The sequence below is a fragment of the Pinus tabuliformis genome, chromosome 7, assembly GCF_031772625.1.
Source record: "Pinus tabuliformis cultivar Carrire ecotype Pingquan chromosome 7, CPIR1, whole genome shotgun sequence".
Classification (NCBI taxonomy): Eukaryota; Viridiplantae; Streptophyta; class Pinopsida; order Pinales; family Pinaceae; genus Pinus; species Pinus tabuliformis.
In genome coordinates this window covers 707,561,471-707,587,148 of record NC_142293.1, presented here as the reverse complement: position 1 = coordinate 707,587,148, position 25,678 = coordinate 707,561,471, and the positions used below count along the sequence as shown (strand labels likewise).

Genomic DNA, 25,678 nt, shown 5'->3' with positions numbered 1-25,678 from the left:
CGATCATGGACTCGATCTCGAATTGGTTAGGTGTGGATCTAGAGGATGTAGCAGTTGCAGAGGAGGGAGAGCCAGAGATAGAGGAGGAGGAGCAACATCAGGGTCAGGAGGCAGTGGTAGAGCTGGATGAGGATGTTGAGGAGGAGGTGACACCATCTAGGATGGGCAGCAGCAGCAACATAGCACAGAGGCCACCTCTTCCATCGGCTTCTAGAGGACAATTGGGTCCATTTGATTTTGTATCTCCAGGGGCAGGGTCTTCTTCCTCTAGAGGAAAAGGCAAAGCCATTCCCTATTCCCGTAAAAGGGGAAGAGGATCTCAGTGACTGATTACTTGATGACTTTTAGATGAATCATGATATACATTTATTATATTTTTTGTTGATATTTTGACTCTTGAGAGTTGAGACTCAGACATGACTCAAAATTCAGGAGTTGATTCACTATTTTGATATGTGATGTAGCACTATACTTCATATACATATTATATATTAGCTTTCTTTACATGTTTATGTGGAAATGCATTTATTTGATATTGTGGATACTCTAGATGTTAAAAAAAAATAAAAAAAATGAATAATTTTGTGTTTTTTTAATTTTGCCGACTTTTTGCTGACTTTTTCAAAAAACTCTAGACTTTGCCGAGTTTTTCAACTTTTGGACCCTTGTTGAATTAATCCCGACTTCGACTTTTTCCACATTGCTTCTACCCTCTTTCCTAGGTCTTATCACATAAAGTGAATCGCCTCCTTGTGGAGCCTTGAACCTAAATTTTACGTTTTCTGAAGAGCTCCTAGTGAGGTCATCTCACATATTATGTAATGTTCCTAATGGAATTATGCAATGAATAACTGAAGCATGAACTAGAAAACAACCAAAAATATTTACACACAAGGCACCAAAACACCCAATACAAGTTTTAGAACAACAATTGAGCCATTTTATTAAAAATATGGAATAAATGGGAGTACAATAACAAGGAACAAGTGCACTTGGGCTTGCATAAGCAAGTTGAAGCAAACCCATGGTGAGAAAGATGCCCAATGAGTAGAAACTTCGACCCCCAAATTCCCTCTAGCTTCCTAGAAATTGTGCCATTGCTGCTATTTGAAAATGGTTCGAATCCCTTATTGGAATACCCAGATTGGCCTAAAATTGTTGTTGTAGCTTCCTCTTAATTTTTCCCACATGACCCAAAAAAGAATTGGTCCCAGTCCTTCACACCAAAAATTACCAACAACTATTGGTTGGAAAGAGACAACTGTTTGAGCCCGCTGGATTCCTCAGAAAATTCAGCCAAATTAATCTTGGTCTCTCCTCAACAAACCCAAAAAAACACAAAAAGGGTTGGGCCTAATTCCAACCTTCCAAAATCACCCCCAATTTGTGTGAGCACCCTCTACAGCTGGGTAATTTGTACTCCCTGAAAAATAGCTACCAAAGCCCTCCAAAATTAGATGAGCATACCTCCAATAATTATCCTTATGCCCCCTTATAAATCTTCAACCCCAGCTCCGATTCAAGCCTCCACAACCAATGTGCTCCTCTAATAATTGTGTAGGCCTAACCAAACCACTTCTACATTGGCCCAAGAAGAAGAATTTTGGCCTGTATGTAATCCACTCAGCCAACCCTTCAAACCACTGCAAAATCGCTACTAGGTGCCAAGAGAATATGCCTCTAAATTCCCGGAACCCACGTTGTCATGAAGCTCACTCCCCACAAGAGTGCGTGGTCCCTTACTGCACCCAGCCTGCTCCTCAATAGCTCAAATTTCCTTGTGAAATCCTTTCGGAACAACTCCAAGAATGTAGCAAAGCTCCCCTAGGGTGGCACTCGAAGTCCACTGAAGTAGGAGTTGAGATCTCCCCTCGAAAATCTCGTGTGTTGAACAACACTCTGTTGACCCAGCTAAACAACTTGAGCAAACAACGGTTCAGATATCAAATGAGCAAAAGATCCCAATTGCTGCCCTCACCCTTCTATTTATAATTGCTGCCTTACCTTTCCTTGTGGGTCCCTCCTCCAAATATTTCGACCTCCCTCCACAAAATCGATTTTTCCTCCAAGGGGTGCATATTCCTTGAGGGGTGGCCCCCACATTCCACCAACTCCACAATTTTTCCCCTTTTTTCTAAAGTGGGGCCTTCTCTTTACCCAAAAGTCAAATATTCCTTTGATTTCTCCATTCTCCTAAGTTGTGGGCCAAAATATCCCCCCAATTACCAAAATTACAAAAATGGAAATTCTTCTTAACAAAATTAATTAATTTGGGGACATTACAGTCCTCCCCACCAAAAATTGCTTGTCCTCAAGCAATGCCTAAAACAAGCACCCTCTCAATCAGCTGACCCAAACAATCAATGTATCCAATACCGAGGTCCCAAATGAACCACCCAACCATCTTTGATCTCTGTCCTGTCTTACCAGGGTCCCAAGCCATCCTGGTTAGTGTGAGGCATCCTGTGCTCCACTCACTGTCCAACTCAGCATAGGCACCAAACGCCCTCTGCAAACTGCCACTAAGTAGAGTATCACAGTGGTATAAAATCTTGGTCGTCTCCTCGTGAAACCACTCTACTGAATAGTTTGTCTCATGCACTCCACGAGTAGACTCTTGAAGTTGTAATCCAACCTTTGTGGGGTTGAGTCCTTATTCGCATGAGCCTACCTCGATGTCCTCTAGTTGATCGACTTGCCACACTGTGGAAGTCCCCCATGCCGTTAACGAATCACTGAAACCCGATGGAAGATCTGGATGACCCTCCCCTGTAGAAACCAACTCACCCCTACGGATAGCTGAACTGCTAAGTACTGTGACACTAGGGTCCCATGTTCATCGCAGAAAAAACTACCCCGCAGACCCCACGACACTATGGTCATCACTGATTGCCTAGCATGCTTGTATCAAAGCCTCCTCCCCAATAACTCTTGGCCATAAGATATGCGATGATCGAGGCTAGGCCCAACCTGCTAAAGCGACTCAATAGTGCTAGCGCCTAACACTCTGTGGCTGGCCCCAGTCCTGAGCAACAATGTGCGTCGCCATATGGTGAGGGCTTCGGTGATCCCCCATGTGTCTGCCTGAGAATGAATCGGATCGCCTGTTATCCTGACCTTGCTCATTGAGAAGTGGGGTATCCCATCGCCCCATTGGATCCGTGGATCCCATAACCATACTGGAGGTCCACAACTCCCAATCCTCACTGCCTGCTGCTGTGATATGCTGCTAGCTGTTGGGACCCCTCTGTGCCTCGTCTCTAACTCCTGCATGTATCCAACAGGGAGGCATCAAGCGTCAAGAACCTGTGCCACGAATGGCCAACAACTCTGCACTTGCCAAATCACACAGCAAGATCTGTTGCCCCAGCTCCTGATGATGCGCCTGAGTACTGTCGGAAGCCTAGGCATCATCCTGCCAACAAGGACTACCATTCCCCGTAGCTCACGCTCACCTAACGCTTCAAGTTGTCCAGCGGAAAGAGCACCATGCAGCTCCCTCTCGGTCACCTCCCTAAGTGTGAGCCCCAGAGTGGAACATATGCTACCTCGACAATAAACCATGCCATCCCAAAGCCTATGTTCGTCAACTCGTGCACCCACCAAACATCTCAACTGGAGAGTCTCCTCCCTGCCCATGACACGCAGTGTCTCATCCAACTACCTAGGGTGGGCATCCCATGTCCTGCTGCCCGAACGGAGAGCATCGAGGGGCAACAACCAAATGCTCTGTGAATGTAAGCAACATTGGAGGATGATGGTTAGATAGGTCCCCGAGGGTATGATCGACAGTTTGCAGGGACACTGAAGAGTAATCCTACGGACGACCCTCTCTCCCCCTGGGATCTACTGATAACCCCCTCGAAGACTTGTCTCCATTAAACATGGCGTCACTAAATGCTCAACAATGTCCTCATCAATCTTAGGTGAGTTGCATCCAATAGTACACCTAATGCCCCTACCCATAAGTCTCCTTGGAGGCAACGCTCCAAGAGCCCACTGTGCCGCATCATGTGCCACTGCATATCACCAAGTATCACCGCACTCCTCGACATGCCACTGTATGCCGCAACTTATCCTTGTACACCACTGGATCATCCTACCTACTATTGTATCATCTTGTCTCTCAGGTGTCCCATATGCACCAATGCATTTGTCGCCCCACTAACAAATCCAACGTGGTGTGATTCACTGCCCCTACTCCATGGTGTGACCGCATGCACCGCAACACACCACCACGCACCTTCGTGCTCACATGTGAGCCACTGCCCAATGTTGTACGCCCCTACATGTCGATGGATGCCATGATCTAAAGTTGAGATAGTACGCATCAGTCCGCACCCTACCAGTACGGCCACCTCCACTGTCGCATCACCATTCCCTCTGATGCGTGGACCTCACCTTCAAATCCTCCCTAAGAGACACGAGGGGTGAATCCCCATATGTACCAGTGGCGATGCCCTAAGAGACACGAGGGGTGAATCACCATATGTACCAGTGGCGATGCCACCGTTGTGCTGCTCCTCCGTGACCACTGTGCCCCACATAATTGAGGAGAACCCTCGGCTCCATACGAGGCATTGTCTGGTGGCCTACCAATGCCACCTCCTTCGACCAACTCCTGCTAGAGTATGCTAATCATTCTGCGATCCCATGTACAACCATTGTATCAAGACAACCCAAGGAGTCTATCCATAAACTGGTTGGCTACTGGTGCTGACGTTGTCATGAAGCTCACTCCCCAAAAGAGTGCGCGGTCCCTTACTGCGCCCAGGCTGCTCCTCAATAGCTGGAATTTCCCTATGAAATCCGTCCAGAACATCTCCAAGAATGTAGCAAAACTCCCCGAGGGTGGCACTTGAAGTCCACCGAAGTAGGAGTTGAGATCTCCGCTCAGAAATCTTGTGTGCTGAACAACACTCTATTGACCCAGCTAAACAACTTGAGCAAACAACGGTTCATATATCTAATGAGCAAAAGATCCCAATTGCGGCTCTCACCCTTCTATTTATAATTGCTGCCTTACCTTTCCTTGTGGGTCCCTTCTCCAAAGATTTTGACCTCCCTCCACAAAATCGATTTTTCCTCTAAGGGGTGTGTATTCCTTGAGGGGTGGCCCCCACATTCCACCAACTCCACAAATTTTCCCCTTTTTTTCTAAAGTGGGGCCTTCTCTTTACCCAAAAGTCAAGTTGTCCTTTGATTTCTCTATTCTCCTCAGTTGTGGGCCAAAATATCCCCCTAATTGCCAAAATTACTAAAATGGAAATTCTTCTTAACAAAATTAATTATAATGGGGACATTACATATTAACCTTCGAACATCTATCATAAGTGGCCTCTTTCCTATTGGGACTCCTCCCATCGGTAAAAGTCCGTAAAGAGCAGTGGGTTTTCGTTGTGGTGACAGTGGGCCTGTTGACCAGTACCGGTCAACTACCCATGCAGTACCCCCCCCTTTTTCTTTGCAAAAAGGGGCAGCACCTGATCAGCGTGTCCGTGCCATCCTGCAGTCATCAACAGCTTAATCATTTTGATTGTAAACCCAATCTGCATATATGAATTGTAAATAATCTTAGCAGACATGAGTCATGTATGTAAATTGCCTAGGTGGACCTAACTTTCTGATGGTAATCTACGTCCCGGAAGGTTTTTCGTCTCACCGATCCATGATCGGCAGAGTTTTCCTTCAAACCTGACCCCAAAGCCGGGATGGATTTTGTCATTAGAATTTTAGGAGAATCCTAGTGTGTTGATCTGCTAGATTATAAGTGTGTCGCAGAAACTGGGTGATTTGTGAGGGTCTGTATTAAGTGGGTTTGTCCCCTTGAGATGTAAATTGTAAAAAGTCATCATGAAATGTGTCTTGAGGGTTGAAAATGTTTTAAATCCCCTCATGTGTCCTAAGTCCTAGGTCCTAGGTGATGTTTCCGAAGGCTTAGTTCGATGATCCATTTTAAAATGAATTAAAAAAAATAAAAATAAATAATAATAATAAAATAATAAAACAAATAAAAATTTAAAAAAAATGAAAAAATAATAAAAAAATTAAAAAAATAGAGCAAAAACCCTAACTAATAAAATAATAATATTTTAAGTGAATGAATGCAAAATATTATTTTTAATAAATTGACGGATGAGATCAAGAGATGTCTTGATCCTCATCAACGGTCGAGATCATTTCGACATGGATCACTCGAACTAGTCGTTGGGATCATTTCCTTTAAATAGGGTCTTAGGGGGTCATTTCAGATCATTGGAATAAGATCTGTGAGTCTGGTACTGAAGAAGCTCTCTTGTAATCTGTTTTCTGGTTAATAAAAGAAGACTTTGGGGTCCATATCTTGCTGGTGTTACTCTCTTGAAATGCTGTGAGATTGTTTAATTTTCTGCATATGTTATTTTTAGCCATTAATAATAGCTTATTGTAGAGTATTGTGAGCACAGGTATCTTGTTCACTTGCTAGGGTTTGAGTGTTGTTAGGGTTTCTGAAGTAATGGCAGGTATCTCCATTACTTTCTGAGACCTAGCAGCATTTTTGCCCTCTTTACTGATGGTTGTTCTGAGCTGTGCAGAAAACTCTTATCGAAGAAGATTTGTGGGCGTTTGGGGAAGTTCTCGGCTGAACCAGCCAACTCCCGCAAGCATTTTTTGCTGAGCCCAGTTGGATTTGATCCTGGGTCTATCATTCAGTTTTATTTTCTAATTTGCATGAGAGATTTTCTGAAGTCCTTCACAGTGAAAATCTGAAATCTTTATTTCTTTAAAATATTTCTGTGCTTATTCTGAATCTGGCTGTTAAGGGGCCAAAATCTATAAATTAATCAAGCTGATCTAGGGTTTCAAGGTTTTGTTTTATACAGTTTTCATTAGAGTTTTCAGTTTTCTTGTATCTAAAGGCAGCTCATCGGTCTAAAACAGTGGCGCATGTGTACGCGGGCATAAGGCAAGAAATCCGTCTAGACCAAAATCGCTCCAACGGGCTCAATCGCAGAACGAGGAGAGGTTTCAGTTCATCAGCTGTCAGATCGGTGTAATACTGGGCATCAAGCCGTCTGCAAACCCTGCGGATCTGGAGTTAAACGTTAAATCTATCGATGTGGGCATCTTACGTGGGAATAACAGTTGGCAGCTTCAAAAGAATCGATTCAAATACGCTGTCCATTTGCAAGCATAGTTTCCTCCTGCATATTCATTGAGAATCTTCAGCGTTGGCATCAGGAAGAAGTTACGGTAAGGAAGCATGCCCCTTCTGGCCATCGAAAACCTTCATAAACTTCACTCGTCCGCCGCCCTGAACTGGAAACCACAGTAAGTTCTTTTTCTTGGTATTACGGATGGACTGTTCTGTCGACCTGCATATGCCATTCTCGATTTCTATTCTGCTCGTCGTCAGAGTTTGGTAAGGTTACGCAGGAAGTGTTTACGCTCTGAGCCCATCACCGCACCGCAGGCCATCACGCAGAGTTACAATTCATATTCTTTTTGCGCAGTCACTATTCGGCTAGGGTTTCCATTTCGATACGTTTTTTTTGTTTTATCGCAGGTTAGCATAGTCTTACTTACGTTTCATTTTTAATTAGGATGTTAAATTTTCTTTTTTTTTAATTTATTTGTTTTCATTTTGATTTTTTATGAAGAAACAAGTATAAAAATTCGATATCATATTTCTTTGATTTATATCTTAGGCTTAGATAAATTAACTTTATGATTTAGATTGTAGTTTTAGTTAGTTTTCGTTTTTATTTTTTATAATGTTTTAATTAGATTTATATAATTTTTAATTAAAAAAAAAAATAAAAAAATAAAAATAAAAATTTAAGGGATTTTTAGGGTTTAGCTTAGATTTAATTTTTCTTTAAATTTTTATTTTTGTCTAAAAAAAAAAAAAAAAAAATTGAAAAATACTGTGGAATTTGTTCTTTGTCAGATCTAGTTGTTTTCGGGAATCATCACGTTATATCTTTCATGCTGAGATCTAAAATTTTCAAATCGAGATACGAATATGATATCTGGTTAATGATTTATGACTCTCGTGGTGGTTTATAGCACTCATTTTTTCGAAACTTTCAGTTGTTGGACATCGTTTTGGTCATTCTAGGAGCATTGTGATTTCGTTGTTACCTTTTGATGACAAATGATTGCTGTTCACGTTTTATTTTTCTGTATCATCTAACAAGTAATCATTTTAACAACAATCTCATAAGGCACTGGTCTGCTAAATTAATCAAATCATTTTAGTGCTTATCTTAATCGTGACTCGTGTCTCCCAACCAACTGGTTGACAGTTGGTCTCATCATCTCACAGGGACTACCCCCCTTAGCCGCGGGAGACAGGCTTAAACGGAGGGATCAGGGTTCAGGGTGACAGCCCCCGGTCTGAGCGTTGTCGTGTCAATCTGCATGACAACATTTTTTGGCGCCGCTGCCGGGGATACTTTTTCTCGGTGTTTCAAACGATAATCATTTTTCTCATTTCTTATCTTTTCATCTGGCCCGGCAACGCCAACATTTTTTGGCTCCGTTGCCGTGGAAATTGTTTTCTCGGCGTTTCAACGACAATCTTCCTTCTCATTTTTATCTTTTCATCTGGCCCGACAGCGCCAACATTTTTTGGCGCCGTTTTTCTGTTCCTAGAGTTTCATCGACATTCATCTTCTCATCTTTCTCATCTCTCATTTGAGCTGGCAGATTCGACCTTTGGGGTTATCATTTGGATCTTTCATTGCCTTATTTTTCGTCATATCATCAGTATCTCTTCGGTGTGTTTCTTGTTTGGGTGGCGATTCCATTTTCTCATTTTTCCCAGACAAGAAGCCTTCCTCATATCTGCTTGCTGGTACCTTTTGGGATCTTAAAATCAGATTCATTGTTCAAGTGGCGACTCCATTTCTTTCATTTTTTGATTTTCTTGAGCAGAGATCTAGTTCTATCATCCATCTAATCCCTTATTGTTCATCATGGATTATTCATTTAAACCATGTCGTTTTACTCACCGTCTCCATGATTTTCCGGAGGAGGCCATTCCTGAATTACCTATTTTTTCAGGTGGTGATCCAATCGCTGTTAAAAGGCATCTAGACTTGTTTATTCGCATCATGATCATATATTGCAGACCCCCTCAGTTTAATCATGAAGATATCAAAATGCGTCTATTTGTCCTTTCTTTAGAAGATGATGCTTTGAATTGGTTTAACAATTTTCCTAAGGATTCTTTCACTTCTTTGGAAGACATTATCAATGCTTTTGAAGATAGATATGGTTATCCGGATAGCTTGCCTTCTGCCTCTAAAATTGTGCAACAGAATGAAAGTAATTTGATAAAAGGTCCAGCTGATGGTGAAAGATCCCAAGACGACTCTTCATATCAGAATGTGTCATCCGTTGGAAATATTGCAGATCAAGTACATGATAGTGAAAAATCAGGGATAAATGACAATGAAAAGGAAGAACAAAAGCAAATTATATGAGATCTAATGATGCTAGTGAAAAATATGGAAAGCAATCAAACTAGTTATATCAATGATGTAAGAACTTTATGCTCCCATCTGGAGAAACGTAATAGGGAGATGGAGGTCACACAAAATCAGCATGCTAAAGAAATTGAGGCCATAAAAACTAATTATGAAACAGAAATTAGAATCATGCAAAGCAGGTTGTCAGTCTTAGAGGAAAATATGGTGACCATTAAAGCTGATCATGATAGGGAAATTGACTCTATGCAAAATAAGTTATTAACTATGGATGAGGAAATGACTATCATGACATTCAATCATAATAATCAGTTGGCTGACATGCAAGCGAATCACAAAGAAGAAATAAATTCCATACAGCATTGCTTGATGAACATAAAGGAAGAAAATGTTAAAGTAATAAAAGATATGCAAGAACACCATGTCAGACAAATCAATGCTATAAAGGTTGAACACTCTAGTCAGATGGATTCCATTAAAATACAAGTTCAAAGGTTTCAGCAATTGGAAGATAAGAGAAACCAGGGAACATCAACAGATCCAGAGCCTTCTCATTTGTTACAACAAGTTCCATCTTATTATGAGAAGGTTATTGATTCGATTGAAAGATGGTTAATTGAAGGAGATCCAGATAGACTTAAAAATGATAAAGATCAGATACAAGATGAAGAAAGACATAGCACGCATATCTTACATACTTCATCTGATAGTTTTGAAACAGAAAGTTCCATGTCATCAGTCATACAACCAACCAGAAAGAAAAAGCGCAAGAGAAAGAAAATGAGAAGAAGATTTGACGCATCAGATGGCCGCGAGCAGTTTGATTTTCGGATAGGAAAAAGTCCTACCATATGCAAAATTGGACATGGCACATCCGACAAGCAGCCGACAGATTTGCCTGAAAGCAGGCAAATGCTCATTATGCACTTTATTGAACACATGTGATGCCATGGGGCATCTTTTGTATCGTATTTCTAACCCTACTCCTTGTTTTTCCGCATTTTTATTTCTGATTTAGATAGTCAATAAATGAAGAGCTTTTATCTTTCCTATGCTTAATGTTATATGATGATTTTTGGATGGACGCTACTTATTTTTGTGTTGTATGGATGCAGATTCTGGATTCTCACATTCCTGCAAGCAGCAACGTGTCCTCAAGTAGAGCCAGATGTTGACCAGTACCGGTCAACTACCCATGCAGTACCCCCCCCCCCCCCTTTTTCTTTGCAAAAAGGGGCAGCATCTGATCAGCGTGTCCGTGCCATCCTGCAGTCATCAGCAGCTTAATCATTTTGATTGTAAACCCAGTCTGCATATATGAATTGTAAATAATCTTAGCAGACATGAGTCATGTATGTAAATTGCCTAGGTGGACCTAACTTTCTGATGGTAATCTACGTCCTGGAAGGTTTTTCGTCTCACCGATCCATGATCGGCAGAGTTTTCCTTCAAACCTGACCCCAAAGCCGGGATGGATTTTGTCATTAGAATTTTAGGAGAATCCTAGTGTGTTGATCTGCTAGATTTTAAGTGTGTCGCAGAAACTGGGTGATTTGTGAGGGTCTGTGTTAAGTGGGTTTGTCCCCTTGAGATGTAAATTGTAAAAAGTTATCATGAAATGTGTCTTGAGGGTTGAAAATGTTTTAAATCCCTTCATGTGTCCTAAGTCCTAGGTCCTAGGTGATGTTTTCGAAGGCTTAGTTCGATGATCCATTTTAAAATGAATTACAAAAAAATAAAAATAAATAATAAAATAATAATAATAAAATAATAAAACAAATAAAAATTAAAAAAAAATGAAAAAATAATAAAAAAATTAAAAAAATAGAGCAAAAACCCTAACTAATAAAATAATAATATTTTAAGTGAATGAATGCAAAATATTATTTTTAATAAATCGACGGATGAGATCAAGAGATGTCTTGATCCTCATCAACGGTCGAGATCATTTCGACATGGATCACTCGAACTAGCCGTTGGGATCATTTCCTTTAAATAGGGTCTTAGGGGGTCATTTCAGATCATTGGAATAAGATCTGTGAGTCTGGTACTGAAGAAGCTCTCTTGTAATCTGTTTTCTGGTTAATAAAAGAAGACTTTGGGGTCCATATCTTGCTGGTGTTACTCTCTTGAAATGCTGTGAGATTGTTTAATTTTCTGCATATGTTATTTTCAGCCATTAATAATAGCTTATTGTAGAGTATTGTGAGCACAGGTATCTGTTCACTTGTAGGGTTTGAGTGTTGTTAGGGTTTTTGAAGTAATGGCAGGTATCTCCATTACTTTCTGAGACCTAGCAGCATTTTTGCCCTCTTTACTGATGGTTGTTCTGAGCTGTGCAAAAAACCCTTATCGAAGAAGATTTGTGGGCGTTTGGGGAAGTTCTCGGCTGAACCAGCCAACTCCCGCAAGCATTTTTTGCTAAGCCCAGTTGGATTTGATCCTGGGTCTATTATTCAGTTTTATTTTCTAATTTGCATGAGAGATTTTCTGAAGTCCTTCACAGTGAAAATCTGAAATCTTTATTTCTTTAAAATATTTCTGTGCTTATTGCTGAATCTGGCTGTTAAGGGGCCAAAATCTGTAAATTAATCAAGCTGATCTAGGGTTTCAAGGTTTTGTTTTATACAGTTTTCATTAGAGTTTTCAGTTTTCTTGTATCTACAGGCAGCTCATCGGTCTAAAACAGTGGCGCATGTGTACGCGGGCATAAGGCAAGAAATCCGTCTAGACCAAAATCGCTCCAACGGGCTCAATCGCAGAACGAGGAGAGGTTTCAGTTCATCAGCTGTCAGATCGGTGTAATACTGGGCATCAAGCCGTCTGCAAACCTTGCGGATCTGGAGTTAAACGTTAAATCTATCGATGTGGGCATCTTACGTGGGAATAACAGTTGGCAGCTTCAAAAGAATCGATTCAAATACGCTGTCCATCTGCAAGCATAGTTTCCTCCTGCATATTCATTGAGAATCTTCAGCGTTGGCATCAGGAAGAAGTTACGGTAAGGAAGCATGCCCCTTCTGGCCATCGAAAACCTTCATAAACTTCACTCGTCCGCCGTCCTGAACTGGAAACCACAGTAAGTTCTTTTTCTTGGTATTACGGATGGACTGTTCTGTCGACCTGCATATGCCATTCTCGATTTCTATTCTGCTCGCCGTCAGAGTTTGGTAAGGTTACGCAGGAAGTGTTTACGCTCTGAGCCCATCACCGCACCGCAGGCCATCACGCAGAGTTACGATTCATATTCTTTTTGCGCAGTCACTATTCGGCTAGGGTTTCCATTTCGATACATTTTTTTTGTTTTATCGCAGGTTACATAGTCTTACTTACGTTTCATTTTTAATTAGGATGTTAAATTTTCTTTTTTTTAATTTATTTGTTTTCATTTTGATTGTTTTATGAAGAAACAAGTATAAAAATTCGATATCATATTTCTTTGATTTATATCTTAGGCTTTGTTAAATCAACTTTATGATTTAGATTGTAGTTTTAGTTAGTTTTCGTTTTTATTTTTTATAATGTTTTAATTAGATTTATATAATTTTTAATTAAAAAAAAAAAAAAATTTAAGGGATTTTTAGGGTTTAGCTTAGATTTAATTTTTCTTTAAATTTTTATTTTTGTCTAAAAAAAAAATAAAATTTTGAAAAATATTGTGGAATTTGTTCTTTGTCAGATCCAGTTGTTTTCGGGAATCATCACGTTATATCTTTCATGCTGAGATCTAAAATTTTCAAATCGAGATACGAATATGATATCTGGTTAATGATTTATGACTCTCGTGGTGGTTTAAAGCACTCATCTTTTCGAAACTTTTAGTTGTTGGACATCGTTTTGGTCATTCTAGGAGCATTGTGATTCGCTGTTACCTTTTGATGACAAATGATTGCTGTTCACGTTTTATTTTTCTGTATCATCTAACAAGTAATCATTTTAACAACAATCTCATAAGGCACTGGTCTGCTAAATTAATCAAATCATTTTAGTGCTTATCTTAATTGTGTCTCGTGTCTCCCAACCAACTGGTTGACAGTTGGTCTCATCATCTCACAGGGACTACCCCCCTTAGCCACGGGAGACAGGCTTAAACGGAGGGATCGGGGTTCAGGGTGACAGCCCCCGGTCTGAGCGTTGTCGTGTCAATCTGCGCGACAACAGGGCCATTACTCCATTGTGGCTTCTTGGTCTAGTTTATGCCTTGTAGAGTTTCCCTGTAAAAGGCCTGCTAGATTTTGCTGTAATAGGCCCTAGGCTAGTCATTCTTAGTTTCACATTTTCTTATCAAGGTGAACTTTAATTCCTTCCGATATTCTATGGAACTAAGTGCGTCAGCCTCAACACTAATTTAAGGTTTCAGCGTTGTTCCACGATTACTTAGATTTCTTGGAGATAAAATAGATTTTTGATTGGATTGCATTCTATGTTGACCATTTAGACTCAATGTTGTCTGTGAAATTTACTTATGGAAGCTTTTTCTACAGGCTTTTGGTATCCATATCGTAATATATTTGCTCTGATTGATGAGCTTGGCATTCGACCCTTTACAAATTGGACTCGTTCTGCCCAGTATTCTCCAAATGGGCTAGAGGTTTGCTCTTTGGACCTTAAAGATGTGAATTTAGCTCATATGTTGCAAGTGCTTCTTCAAGTAGTCAAATTAATTAGTAAAATATCTTGCTTATTGTCTATGTTCTTTTTGGATTCATGACCCTTTTGTCATCAGGCTGTAGCAAAATATAGCAAGCCATCTATCAGATTTGTTGAGAAATTTTGTCTTACTAAGGTTTGGGGAATTGCAGGTTGAATCCCCAATATTTCAGGACCTTCCCCGCTTGCCAAGTCCTCTGGGCACCTTTATTTATACGCAGGTGACTCTTGTATCCTTTTTTGATTTCCCATACCAGGATGCTTTGAGACAAATGATGTGCCTGACTGTCTTCATGAAATGCAGTTCCAACGTCTACCTTTAGCTGACCGTCTAACTTCACTTGCACTGATGTATGCAGGTAATAAATTTTAGTGCAGCTCAAGTGTACTGTGGCTTTTCCACAACATTATTATTTGTTGTCTTTTTATTTGATATAGAAAATACTTGCTTTAATCCAACCATGCCATACCCTACAATCATCCAACTGATATAACTATCCTTTTGTATCTCAGTAATTGATTTTGACAACACTGACAATGCTTGGAAAAATTATGACAAACGTAAGTACCTAAGCCAGGAATTAAATAAGCTGTGCCTATATTATTCATTTCACTTTATCTTATGAAAAGAAAATGATGTTGATTTAGACAACCCAAGTATTTCAAATTTGGGTTTTACTTATATTTTCATAATGGGATTTGAATGACATCGTTCCTCTTGGCAGTGACAGCACGGGAACTCTTCAGCAAATTTGGCTGTTCAGAAAGGGTTTATCAGGATGCTTTCAATCCAATGCTTTTAGTTGGATTGTTTGCTCCGGGAGAGCAATGCAGTGCAGCAGCCACATTGGGAATGCTGTATTACTTCATCCTGGCTCACCAGGTTCACTGTCCCTGCTTAAAAAAAATCATTCTCTAGTTGAACATAGGACTAATGCAAAGGAAAAGTTGTGGAAGAAATGAATTAAGTAAATCACTTCATACTCCAGTCTCTTTGTTGACATTTTATTTATCGGTGTCTCCTTTGTGTTCAAACTTCACACATATCATACTTCCTAAAATGTTTCTTGACCAGGTGCACAAAAGTGCTTTCTAAGTGTCATTTTATGCATGCAATACATACCTTTTTTTGCATTTTATTTTAGCTGACAATTTTCTGATATTGATATGCTTGGCAGCAAGATTTTGATGTGGTCTGGTGTCGTGGAACTGTTGGAGAGAAAATATTTAAACCTTGGATTGAGTTCATGAAAACACAAGGTTGTCAATTTCTTGCAAATAAAAGAGTAACTGATTTTCTGCTGGATGAGAATACTGGAACCATATCAGCAGTAGCTTGTGGAGATGAGTTATTTACAGCCGATGCTGTCATATTTGCAGTTGGCATCACTGCACTACAACGGATAGTTTACAATAGGTGTGTTTCACTGCAATTTTTTTCTTTTTTGCAATGATGGTTGAGGTGCAGTGACTTCGAAAATGTACACACATTTCTTTTTAGGAGATGAGGAAATGTCTTTATAGCTATTCTTTCACACATTTCCTACAACTCCAGGTTAGCATTAGCATAGTCAACACTGAATAGACAGACACGTACAACTTTTCTAAAAATCAGATGAACAATGTCATAATATCATATTATACATCTTTTGTAAAAATCAGATGAACAATTTCGTACTGTAGTAATTGTGTCTATTTGATGAGATCTAGTCCCTAAGGTCCTAGTGGAGCTAGGTAAACTATGAATTATTATTGTTACTTTATTTCTCTTATCTCATTAGTGTATAATTCATAGGGTGTTTTGTCCCACTTGATCGCGATCTAAATATGTATATATTTTATTGTAACTCTAGGAGACTGGGTCAATCCTGATCATTTTCCAACAGTTTTGTACTTCTATATGTAAATAATACAAAGAAGGATGTATTGTATGTGTACATTACAGCAAATCATGTGTACTCTTGTGTTCTCATGTGTGAGTATTTGCATTGCTAGTTTCCGCTCAGATTATAATTTTATATGCAAGGGCGTAATTGTAAAATGTTAAAGCATACAAGTTTAGATTCTAGAATGGTATCCAATAGAATTTGTCTAAGTAGTTTTTAAAAAATAGGTTCATTTGTCATTCAAGCAAGGAATACTTTTCTGCTTCCAGTGAATTTTATGTGCAGTGGAAACTACTTTAGTTTGGATCCACTGTTTTTTATATACCTGATGGACTACTGAATTTATGTAGTCCAGTTCTGCAACAAAGAGAGGAATTCTTGAATGTCTTAAACTTGGGAGCTATTGATGTGCTTGCTGTAAGGCTTTGGCTGGACAGGAAGGTGAACAGTGAACACTTACATTGCTGCCTGGTAGACTGAATTATGAATTTGATTTCTTTGAAACTTCAAAATAACTTGTCCTTGATTTCAACAAAAAACAGGTAAACATTCCAAAGCCAAGCAATGCTTGCTTTGGTTTTGACACTTCAACTGGTTGGACTTTCTTTGATTTGAATGCTCTCCATGAAGAATATAAAGATGAACCTGGTACAGTTGTAGAAGCCGATTTTGTAAGTGTAGACATTTCCATACATTCAACTTTATATGCAATAACTGTGTTGGATGACTTGGAAATCTAGGGTGCTTTTACAATATGCCATATCTGACTCACTTTTAACTTTTCATCAATCATAGTGGTTTGGCATAATGGTGGGTTTCTTTTTTGATATATTTTCTTTATTTTACAGTATCATGCAAATCAGTTTTTGCCACTTAAGGATGACCAAATTGTTGAAAAGGTCAAAGCTTACCTAACAACATGTATTAAAGAGTTTGGAAAGGCAAATGTGGTAGATCAAGCAGTTGTTCGATTTCCTAAATCTGTAACTCACTTTTTTCCAGGTATGAAATCTCTAGAGTTAAATTCTCATTTATAGCTCTCCCTTTTATATCTTCCAGATGCAGGAGAATCAAGATAGGTGAATTTTGACATTATCAAGATTTCTGAACAACAAATAAATGCTATATAGTTTGCTTATGGAAATCGAATTCAAACTAATTTTATGAAATTATTAGATGTTTGGTACCACTCTGATGCTATCATAGGGAACATATGATTAATTGTGCTGAAAAGATGAATGAGAAGGAATATTGAAGACAAATGCTATATAGTTTGCTTATGGAAATTGAGTTCAAAATAATTTTATGAAATTATTAGATTGTTTGTAGTATGTACCACTTTGATGCTATCACAGGGAACATATGATTAATTATGCTGAAAAAATGAATGGGAAGGAATATTGAAGACTCAAGAGTCAAAACAATTATAAGGATATGGAGATACACACTGGGTAATTAATAGGGTTGTGGATATTTTTGAGATGACCAACATTTTAAGTAAAAATATGAAATTCTATTACCATCTTAAATATTTTACAATCTTTTCCACCATATCTCCCAGGTCAGATTTTCAACATTTGACCCTGCAATTCAAAACCGATATTCTAGGTTAGATATTAATGATTAGCCCTCCACTTATATCTAAAGGACTGGCTATGTATTTTTCCCATCAGAAGACACATAGCAGCTTGGCTGCTTTACAAATTTACAGAAAGGGCACCTACTACTAACTCTCCTAGTAGAGGATCATGAATGCAGATGGTTTTGCCACTGTCTTCTTATTTTCTTCAAGAATTAAATCCAACCAGCGTAGTAAAGGTAAAGAGACAAGTATAGTAAAGGGAGAATGTGGAGACACATTCGATCTTCGTTTGTTAGGATATTTAGAAATTTAAGAGTTAGTTAAGGTCAACTTCTTCAAATGTATTTTTAGGTAAAAGTGTGTCTTTTTAGTATGCATCAACATGCATTTGTAGTTATATGATCCAATGGTCATGATATGTTCTAGACATAAAGCGATTTGATAGCTCATGATATTTTCAATACTAATGACTATTGATCTTTGCCTTAATACTCAATTGGTCCATGATTTCTATTTAAATATCATGGAGGGTCATTTGCTGATGAATGATTGTGAGAAACTCTCTTATGTACAAAGTTTCTTTTGCATTAATAAAATTGCCTCACATGGCCAAGTTGGCTACAGTTGAGGATCGTTTCCCACTTAGAGGGTTTTAACCATGTAAAAACACTAATGTTATAGTCTTTGATTTGGTTGTGTGAGTAGTTACTTAATGTGTTTGTTCTGTGTGGGATACCTTATCTTCCCAAACATGCTATTAGAGCCCATTTGAAAAGTTTCCCTCGTTGTTGATTGAGATCTTGAGTTTGTGTTGTTGCATTTTTTAGATATTCTATTTCTATGCAGTTCTGGGCTGAGTGGACTATTCCATTGTGTACGGACCACTACTTTCAATTAGAAATACTTTTCCTTTCACTCAAAAAGATTTTTGTTTGCTTGAGATACAACCTTTTTTGTTAGATCTAGAGGTAAACAGTTTGAATACGCCATTTTATTTTATTTCTATAGAGTTAATAATTCGGTTTTATTTTTTTATTCCCGGTTTGCAACTCTTTCTGGTTTGCATATGCTCTTTGTTGTATGTGTGAAAATTCGGAATCCTTGAATCACTACTACAGCAACTGAATATATTTCTCCTACTAAATCAAGTTATTTACAATATTATACGGTAAACATCGAAATAAATACAAATGCAACCTTCACAACTTAAATAATATGCGGAAACAAGCACTGAGCAAGAAAGAAATAGCACACACAAGTGACACCATTGTTTTTGGACAAATGTCCCCGGAAAAACCCAATGTGGGAAAATAGGTGCAGCGGCTGAGGGTTTGAATTATTGTGCAGTAATTTCTAAGTAAATTCTTCGGATGCCCAATCTGGCAATCTTATACAGAGATCTAACTAGACAAAAGATGGTGAGATGATCTCACCCTGTCACTCGGAAATCTGGCACTGATCTATGCTAGAGATGAGCCTCTACGTTGTCTCTGTGTAATATCCCTTTTCAGGGATATCCCTCAAACACAAGCAAACTCCAACCAGAGATGGACTGGGATGGCGTTTACCAGGTATGTCGCCTCTGAAAAGAGGATGCGATCTGGAGGCTACCTGGCCCTTTCTAGACTCCATCTAAGAGTATAGGAGAAAAACACATAAGTGGTATAGTAGCCGGGAAGCTCAAAGAGATAAAAATAACAGTAGTGCAACATACAATAATGTATACATGGAATATAAGCAGATACTCAAGAAATGCAGAGAGAAATGCTAAGCCATTTTATTATACTGAGTAATGGAAAGAGTACAAGAGGTGATCAGAAAGATAGTACCTCGACTTGCACAAGGCAAGTGAAGAAATACACTCAGAATGGTAAGGAAATGGCCTCTTTTTGAACTGCGTCCAAGCTGCCAGAGAACTGTTGTGCTGCTGCTACTACTGGAATCAAGTAAGGATTTGGGGCTGTTCCCCTCCTCAGAAGATGCTGGAACTATGGAATTAGCCTCTGCTCAATAAAACTAGAAAAGCCCAGAAAGCTTTTCTAAAATAGCTGAACCCCGAAAATCACCCCCTTGAGGATCTACGCTATCCCTCAAGGCTTTGCACTGCCACTGAAGAGAATCCTCCAAAACTCTGCTCGAGACTTTGCCAAAATCCTCCAATACACAAGGGCTGATCCCTTGCTCAATCTCCAAGCTCAAATCCTCCACATAAACCCAATCCGGAGCTCCTACCAAAAGAGACTGCGTCCTCCTCTCTCAAGCCTGTGCAGTCATCAAAATGCTCAGTTCCTCCTCAACTCCAAAGATCGATCTTCCTGCAAAAGACTGATGAAACTACCTTGCCCGAGCAGGCACTCGAAGTCTCCCGGGGCTAAGGGTGAGATCTTCGAACGGAGACACTCGATGCACTAAGCAGTGCTGTAAACAGGCTAAACAGCCAGCGTGCTCTAAGTCAAAGTGACTAGCTCAAATGCAACATAATCGAATGCCAAAATGAGGAGGCTCCTCTCTCCTTTATAGCGTTGGCCTCTCTCAAAACGCTAAGGCCCAACGTAGCCTCTCTCTTGCCACGTGCTCCTCTCCATCTGCGCAATCCCTCCAAGTGTCTACGTGGTCCTTTGGCCCCCCTTGGCTCCCCTTTTAAGTTACAATGTTGTGCTACTAGGGAGTGACTTTATTCAAAAAGTGAATTATGTCCCCTTTTCCTCACCTTTTTATTTATAAATAACTATAGAAGGCAAAATTGAGCAAAATTGAATATTCCAATTAGCCATGGCTAATTAGGAATATTACAGTCTCCCCCGACAAAATGTTGCTTGTCCTCAAGAACTGAAGTGATGGATGCTGCAAAATTTTCTCACTCTTCCAAGTGGCATCCTCATCCGGTAAATTCTTCCACCTCACCAAGAATTCCTGGACCGTCCTGCTTCGCAGCTGCCTCTCCCTGGTATCAATAATAGCCTTTGGCTGCAACACCAAATGCCCCTCATCGTCTGTGTGTGGTAGCTCATCTATCACTGTCACCTGCTGCCCTAATGCCTTCTTCATGCATGATACATGAAAAACGTTATGAATCTTGTTGCCTTGGGGCAGCTCCAACTCATACACAACCTGTCCAATCCTGCGTATCGCCCTGTATGGCCCATAAAAGCGGGGCTTGAGCTTCTCAGCTCTCTTATGCTTCAGTGACGACTGTCAGTATCGCTGTAATCTTAGGTAGACCAAGTCCCTACCTCAAATTGTCTCTCCACCAGACCCCTGTCAGCATACAGCTTCTGCTAGTTTTGCGCTGTAGCCATATTATCCTTGAGAGCTCGGAGAATATCCTACTCTCTTGGATCCAAATCTTAGCTCTCGGAGCCTTGCTAGCACCAAACATCACATCAACAAAAGATAAAGGATGATATCCATACAAAGCATAGAATGGTGACATTGCAATGGACATGTGATGTGTAGTGTTGTAGCAGTGCTCCCCCAGATGCAACCACTTCAGCCATGCTCGCTGCTGCCCACTGACATAGTTACGCAAGTAGCCCTCTAGCCACTTGTTAACTATCTCTGTTTGCCCGTTCGTCTGTGGGTGATAACTGGTACTCGGTGTCAACTCCATCCCCACCAATCGGAAAAGCTCCTGCCAAAACCCGTCCATGAAACGATTGTCCCTGTCATTGATGATGGTCTTAGGAAGACCATGTAGCCTGAAGACCTCTCTGAAGAACAACTCGCCACCTGTGTTGCTGTGTAGTGTGCGGATATGGCGAAAAAATGTGCGTACTTTGTCAGTCGATCAACGACGACAAAGATACAATCCTTGCCTTGTACCATGGGCAACCCTGTGATGAAGTCCATCGAAATACACTCCCATTTCCCTTCCGGAATGGGAAGAGGCTGCAATAATCCTGCAGGATGGCTCATCTCCCCCTTGTTCCTCTGGCAACTATCGCACTCCCAGATATGCTGGAGTACGTCCTCCTTGAGGCCCTTCCATGAGAATCTCTCTCTAATGGCCCTATAGGTTTTGGTAAACCCTTGATGGCCGGCCAATGGTGAATCATGTGATGCCTGAAGTATCTTCTTCTTGAGCTTAGATCCCTCAGTCAAGAAGATCCGGTCCTTGTAGTTGATGATCTCATCGACCACCCTATACCTGTCATTCGCCACCTGCCCATCCAGAGCCTCACATGCAAATCTGTCTTTGGAGTACTCCACTAAGAGTCGAGCCCTCCAGTCTGTGTCCAAGCTCATAAGAGACAACGTGGCTGGTCTACGTGAAAGGGCATCTGCTACCACGTTGTTCTTATCTTTGACATACTCAATGTCATTCTTACCTTTGACATACTCAATGTCAAAGTCATACGCTTGGATCTTACTGATCCACTTCTGCTGCCTCTCCTGTAGCTGTTTCTGCTCCAAAAAGAACCTGAGGCTGTTGTGATCAGTGCTCACCCTGAACCTGTTACCCACTAAATACTGCCGGAACTTGGCCAATGCATGCATAATGGCCAGCGTCTCCTTGTCGTATATAGAATACAACCTCTCATGCGGAAGGAGCTTCTGGCTCTCAAAGGCTATAGGGTGACCTCCCTGCATCAACACTGCGCTGATCTCCTCTCCCGACGCATCACACTCCAAAACAAATGGCTACGAAAAATCCGGCAATGCAAGCACTGGGCAACTACTCATAACCTCCTTGAGCCTGTCAAAGGCTCATTGCGCTGTATCCGACCAACTGAATGCCCCTTTCCTCGTCAGATCTGTCAGGGGTGCAGCAAGTTGTGAGAAACTCTTGACGAACTTCCGGTAGTAAGTACAAATGCCAATGAATCCCCGAAGTTCTGCCATGTTCCTCGGCTTCGGCCAATCTCTGATGGCCTCGATCTTCTCCTCATGGACTCTCACTCCGTCCACCCCTATGATGTGTCCCAAGTACAACATCTCAGTCAACCCAAACTCACACTTGCAGAGGTTGGCATAGAACTGCTGCTCCTCCAAGATGTGCAACACTGTCTCAATGTGCTGGAGATGCTCCTCCCAAGTCCTACTGTAAATGAGGATATCATCAAAGAACACCAACACACACTTCCTTAAGTGACTGCGGAAGATGTGATTCATGCAGGACTGGAATGTAGCTGGGGCGCTGGTTAGCCCGAAGGGCATCACCAAAAACTCAAAGTGCCCATAGTGACACCTGAAGGCGGTCTTGGAAATGTCCTACTCCCTCACGTGAATCTGATGGTACCCAGATCTCAAATCAATCTTTGAGAAGAACTGTGCTCCTCTCAACTCATCCATCAACTCATCGATCTTGGGTATGGGGTACCTGTTCTTCAGGGTCTTCTTGTTCAGGGCCCTGTAGTCAATGCACTTCCTCAATGTGTCGTCCTTCTTTTTCACCAGCACCATGGAAGAACCAAAAGGACTCGTGTTCGGTCGAATGTGCCCAAGAGCCAGCAACTCCTGAATGGCCCGCTCAATCTCATCCCGATAGGCCTTGGGATGCCTGTAGGGGGTAGTGATCACTGCCTGTATGCCATGCTCAAGCTCAATGGTGTGCTCAAACCCTCGGTCCGGTGGCTGTCCCGGCGGAATCTCCCCAAACACTGTGGCATACTGGTCAAGGATGGACTGTATCTTTGGGTGCATCGTCTGCCCTGTAGTCCCTGCCTCTGATGCAGAGAGCTCCACTGCCCACTCTATGTCTCCCTTCCGGAAGACTGCCTCCATCCGATGAGCCGAAACAGTTTGAGGCGGATATGCGTGCTGTCCCCATATCTTCTCATGCCTCGCCGTCTTCTCATCATCCCACTCCATCTCTAGGGCCTTCCAATTTGTCGTGACCTTCCCTAGAGTGATGAGCCACTGAACACCCAGTATCATGTTGGTGTCCGGAATATTGACCACGAAAAAGTGGTCAGTCAGTGTGTAGGTGCCCATCGTCACTGATAACTCTGGGACATAACGAGCACACACAATGGTCTGATCTCCTGGAACCAAAACTGAAAATCCATCGAAGCTCTCTGTCTGTATACCTCTCTGCTCAACCATCTATGCATCGATGAAGTTGTGGGTTGCCCCACTGTCAACCAAAACTGATACTCGCTGGTCACGTACTGCCCCCCGTATGCGCAGCGTCAAATACTTGGGAACTCCTCGCAATGCTGCAAGGGCCCCTCCGGTAGGTGCAAAAGCTGCACCACCTGCTGCTGGTGGTGGAGGTGGCAAAGGATCTTGCACGGCATGACTATCTCCTGCCTCTACATCATCCTCCTCATCCTGTTCCCCGCTGCTCTCGAAGAAGACCTCAATAAAATGTGCTTTGCCAGCAACACATCTATGTCCCGGTGCCCATGGCTCCTGACAGGTAAAGCACAACCACTTCTTCTTCAGCTCCCTCCTGGCATCATCATCAATTTGTGCTCGTCCTGGATTCCCCTTTGGAGGCGGAATCCTCACATCCTTCCCCTTAGGTTGGAAAGCCTGTTTCTGGGGGTAAGGTGTCTAGGTCCTGGGTAGGGCATCCTGTAAGTCCCGGGTCCTGCTAAGAGCATCCTGGAGTGTGGCTGGTCTGGTGGATCTGACTAGGCCCCGAAGTGGCTCTGCTAACCCCTCAACAAACATGTAGATCCTCTGTGCCGCAGATAGATCTGGCACCATCACTGAAACCCTCAAGAAGTCTGCAATGTAGGTCTCTGGGCTTCCTGTCTGTTTGAGCCTCATCAGCTCAACAAAGTGTTGTTCCGGATCCCTCCGATCAAACCTCTCTATCAATCTCCTGGTGAACTCGGCATATTTTGTCACTGTGGAGTGTCCGAGTGTAACCATCCCATGGAACCACCAGTCCTGGGCCTCACCATCCAAATGTAATGTCGCCACCTTGATGGCCTCTATCTCCAACATCTGGTTAAGCTGGAAATAGATGTCCAGCTTCTCCACCCAAGACTTTGCCGAACTGTTTGATGAACCATCAAACGTAGGCAAGTGGAATCTACTAGCTGTGCGGTGGGTGTCTCCATCATGATAATGCCGGTATCCTCTGTGATGGTCGTGGGGTCTACTATCCCGCTGAAGCTGAACAAAGCCTCTAAATGAGAGAGCATCCCTGAACTCCTGCCCATAGGCCCGGTACTCTGCAAAATAATTGCCAATATGACCAGGCTCTACCTCCTGCTGGGCTCCGGCCTTGGTGTTTGCTCCTAGGAAAGTGGGCATGGTAGAGCGTGTAGGGGCATGTGAGGCCATTTTGTGAGTAGTATCATGCTGAGTGGCACCCTGCTCTGGCAAATGGTGGGATGTACCCGATCCCTCACCAACCTAGAAAACCTGTGGGTTCTCACGCTGTCTAGCCTCCATCGCCGTGAATCTCTGCCCCATCACCTCGATCTGCCTTGACAGATCCTGCACTGATTTGAGGAGCATGTCCGCAAATCTCTTCCCATCCATATCTGCCATCAGATCCTCCTGCTCTACGTCCACCACAGGCTCCTCCTGTTCTGTGTCCACCACTCGAACACAGTCTCCCTCTCCGTAGGTGTTCTCCAACCTACACTCAATATCTCTGTATTTCCTACCTCTGTAACAGATGTAGGGCTTCTCCCTCGTGTCATAGACTGCTAACTTCACAGGCTGAGCTAGATCTATGCTTTGATACCACTGTAATATCCCTTTTCAGGGATATCCCTCAAACACAAGCAAACTCCAACCAGAGATGGACTGGGAGGGCGTTTACCAGATATGTCGCCTCTGAAAAGAGGACGAGATCTGGAGGCTACCTAGCCCTTTCCAAACTCTGTCTAAGAGTATAGGAGAAAAACACACAAGTGGTATAGTAGTCGGGAAGCTCAAAGAGATAAAAATAACAGTAGTGCAACATACAATAATGTATACATGGAATATAAGCAGATACTCAAGAAATGCAGAGAGAAATGCTAAGCCATTTTATTATACTGAGTAATGGAAAGAGTACAAGAGGTGATCAGAAAGATAGCACCTCGACTTGCACAAGGCAAGTGAAGAAATACACTCAGAATGGTAAGGAAATGGCCTCTCTCTGAACTGCGTCCAAGCTGCTGGAGAAATGTTGTGCTGCT

The 25,678-nt window shown here is 41.5% G+C and overlaps 1 protein-coding gene across 2 annotated transcripts in view; it reads left to right on the top strand.

Annotated features, from left to right (window-relative positions):
• Positions 1 to 25,678, top strand: part of LOC149249469 (uncharacterized) — a 276,714-nt gene that overhangs the window by 159,076 nt on the left and 91,960 nt on the right. The window contains exons 3-11 of one of the 2 annotated variants that reach the window (XM_089458700.1): positions 13,958 to 14,064; positions 14,276 to 14,344; positions 14,428 to 14,482; positions 14,637 to 14,684; positions 14,849 to 15,006; positions 15,302 to 15,540; positions 16,360 to 16,450; positions 16,552 to 16,680; positions 16,858 to 17,011. In XM_089458700.1, the coding sequence (XP_089314826.1) occupies positions 13,958 to 14,064; positions 14,276 to 14,344; positions 14,428 to 14,482; positions 14,637 to 14,684; positions 14,849 to 15,006; positions 15,302 to 15,540; positions 16,360 to 16,450; positions 16,552 to 16,680; positions 16,858 to 17,011 (1,050 nt within the window). The remainder of the gene's footprint in view (positions 1 to 13,957; positions 14,065 to 14,275; positions 14,345 to 14,427; positions 14,483 to 14,636; positions 14,685 to 14,848; positions 15,007 to 15,301; positions 15,541 to 16,359; positions 16,451 to 16,551; positions 16,681 to 16,857; positions 17,012 to 25,678) is intronic. The other variant, XM_089458701.1, reaches the window with a different exon arrangement.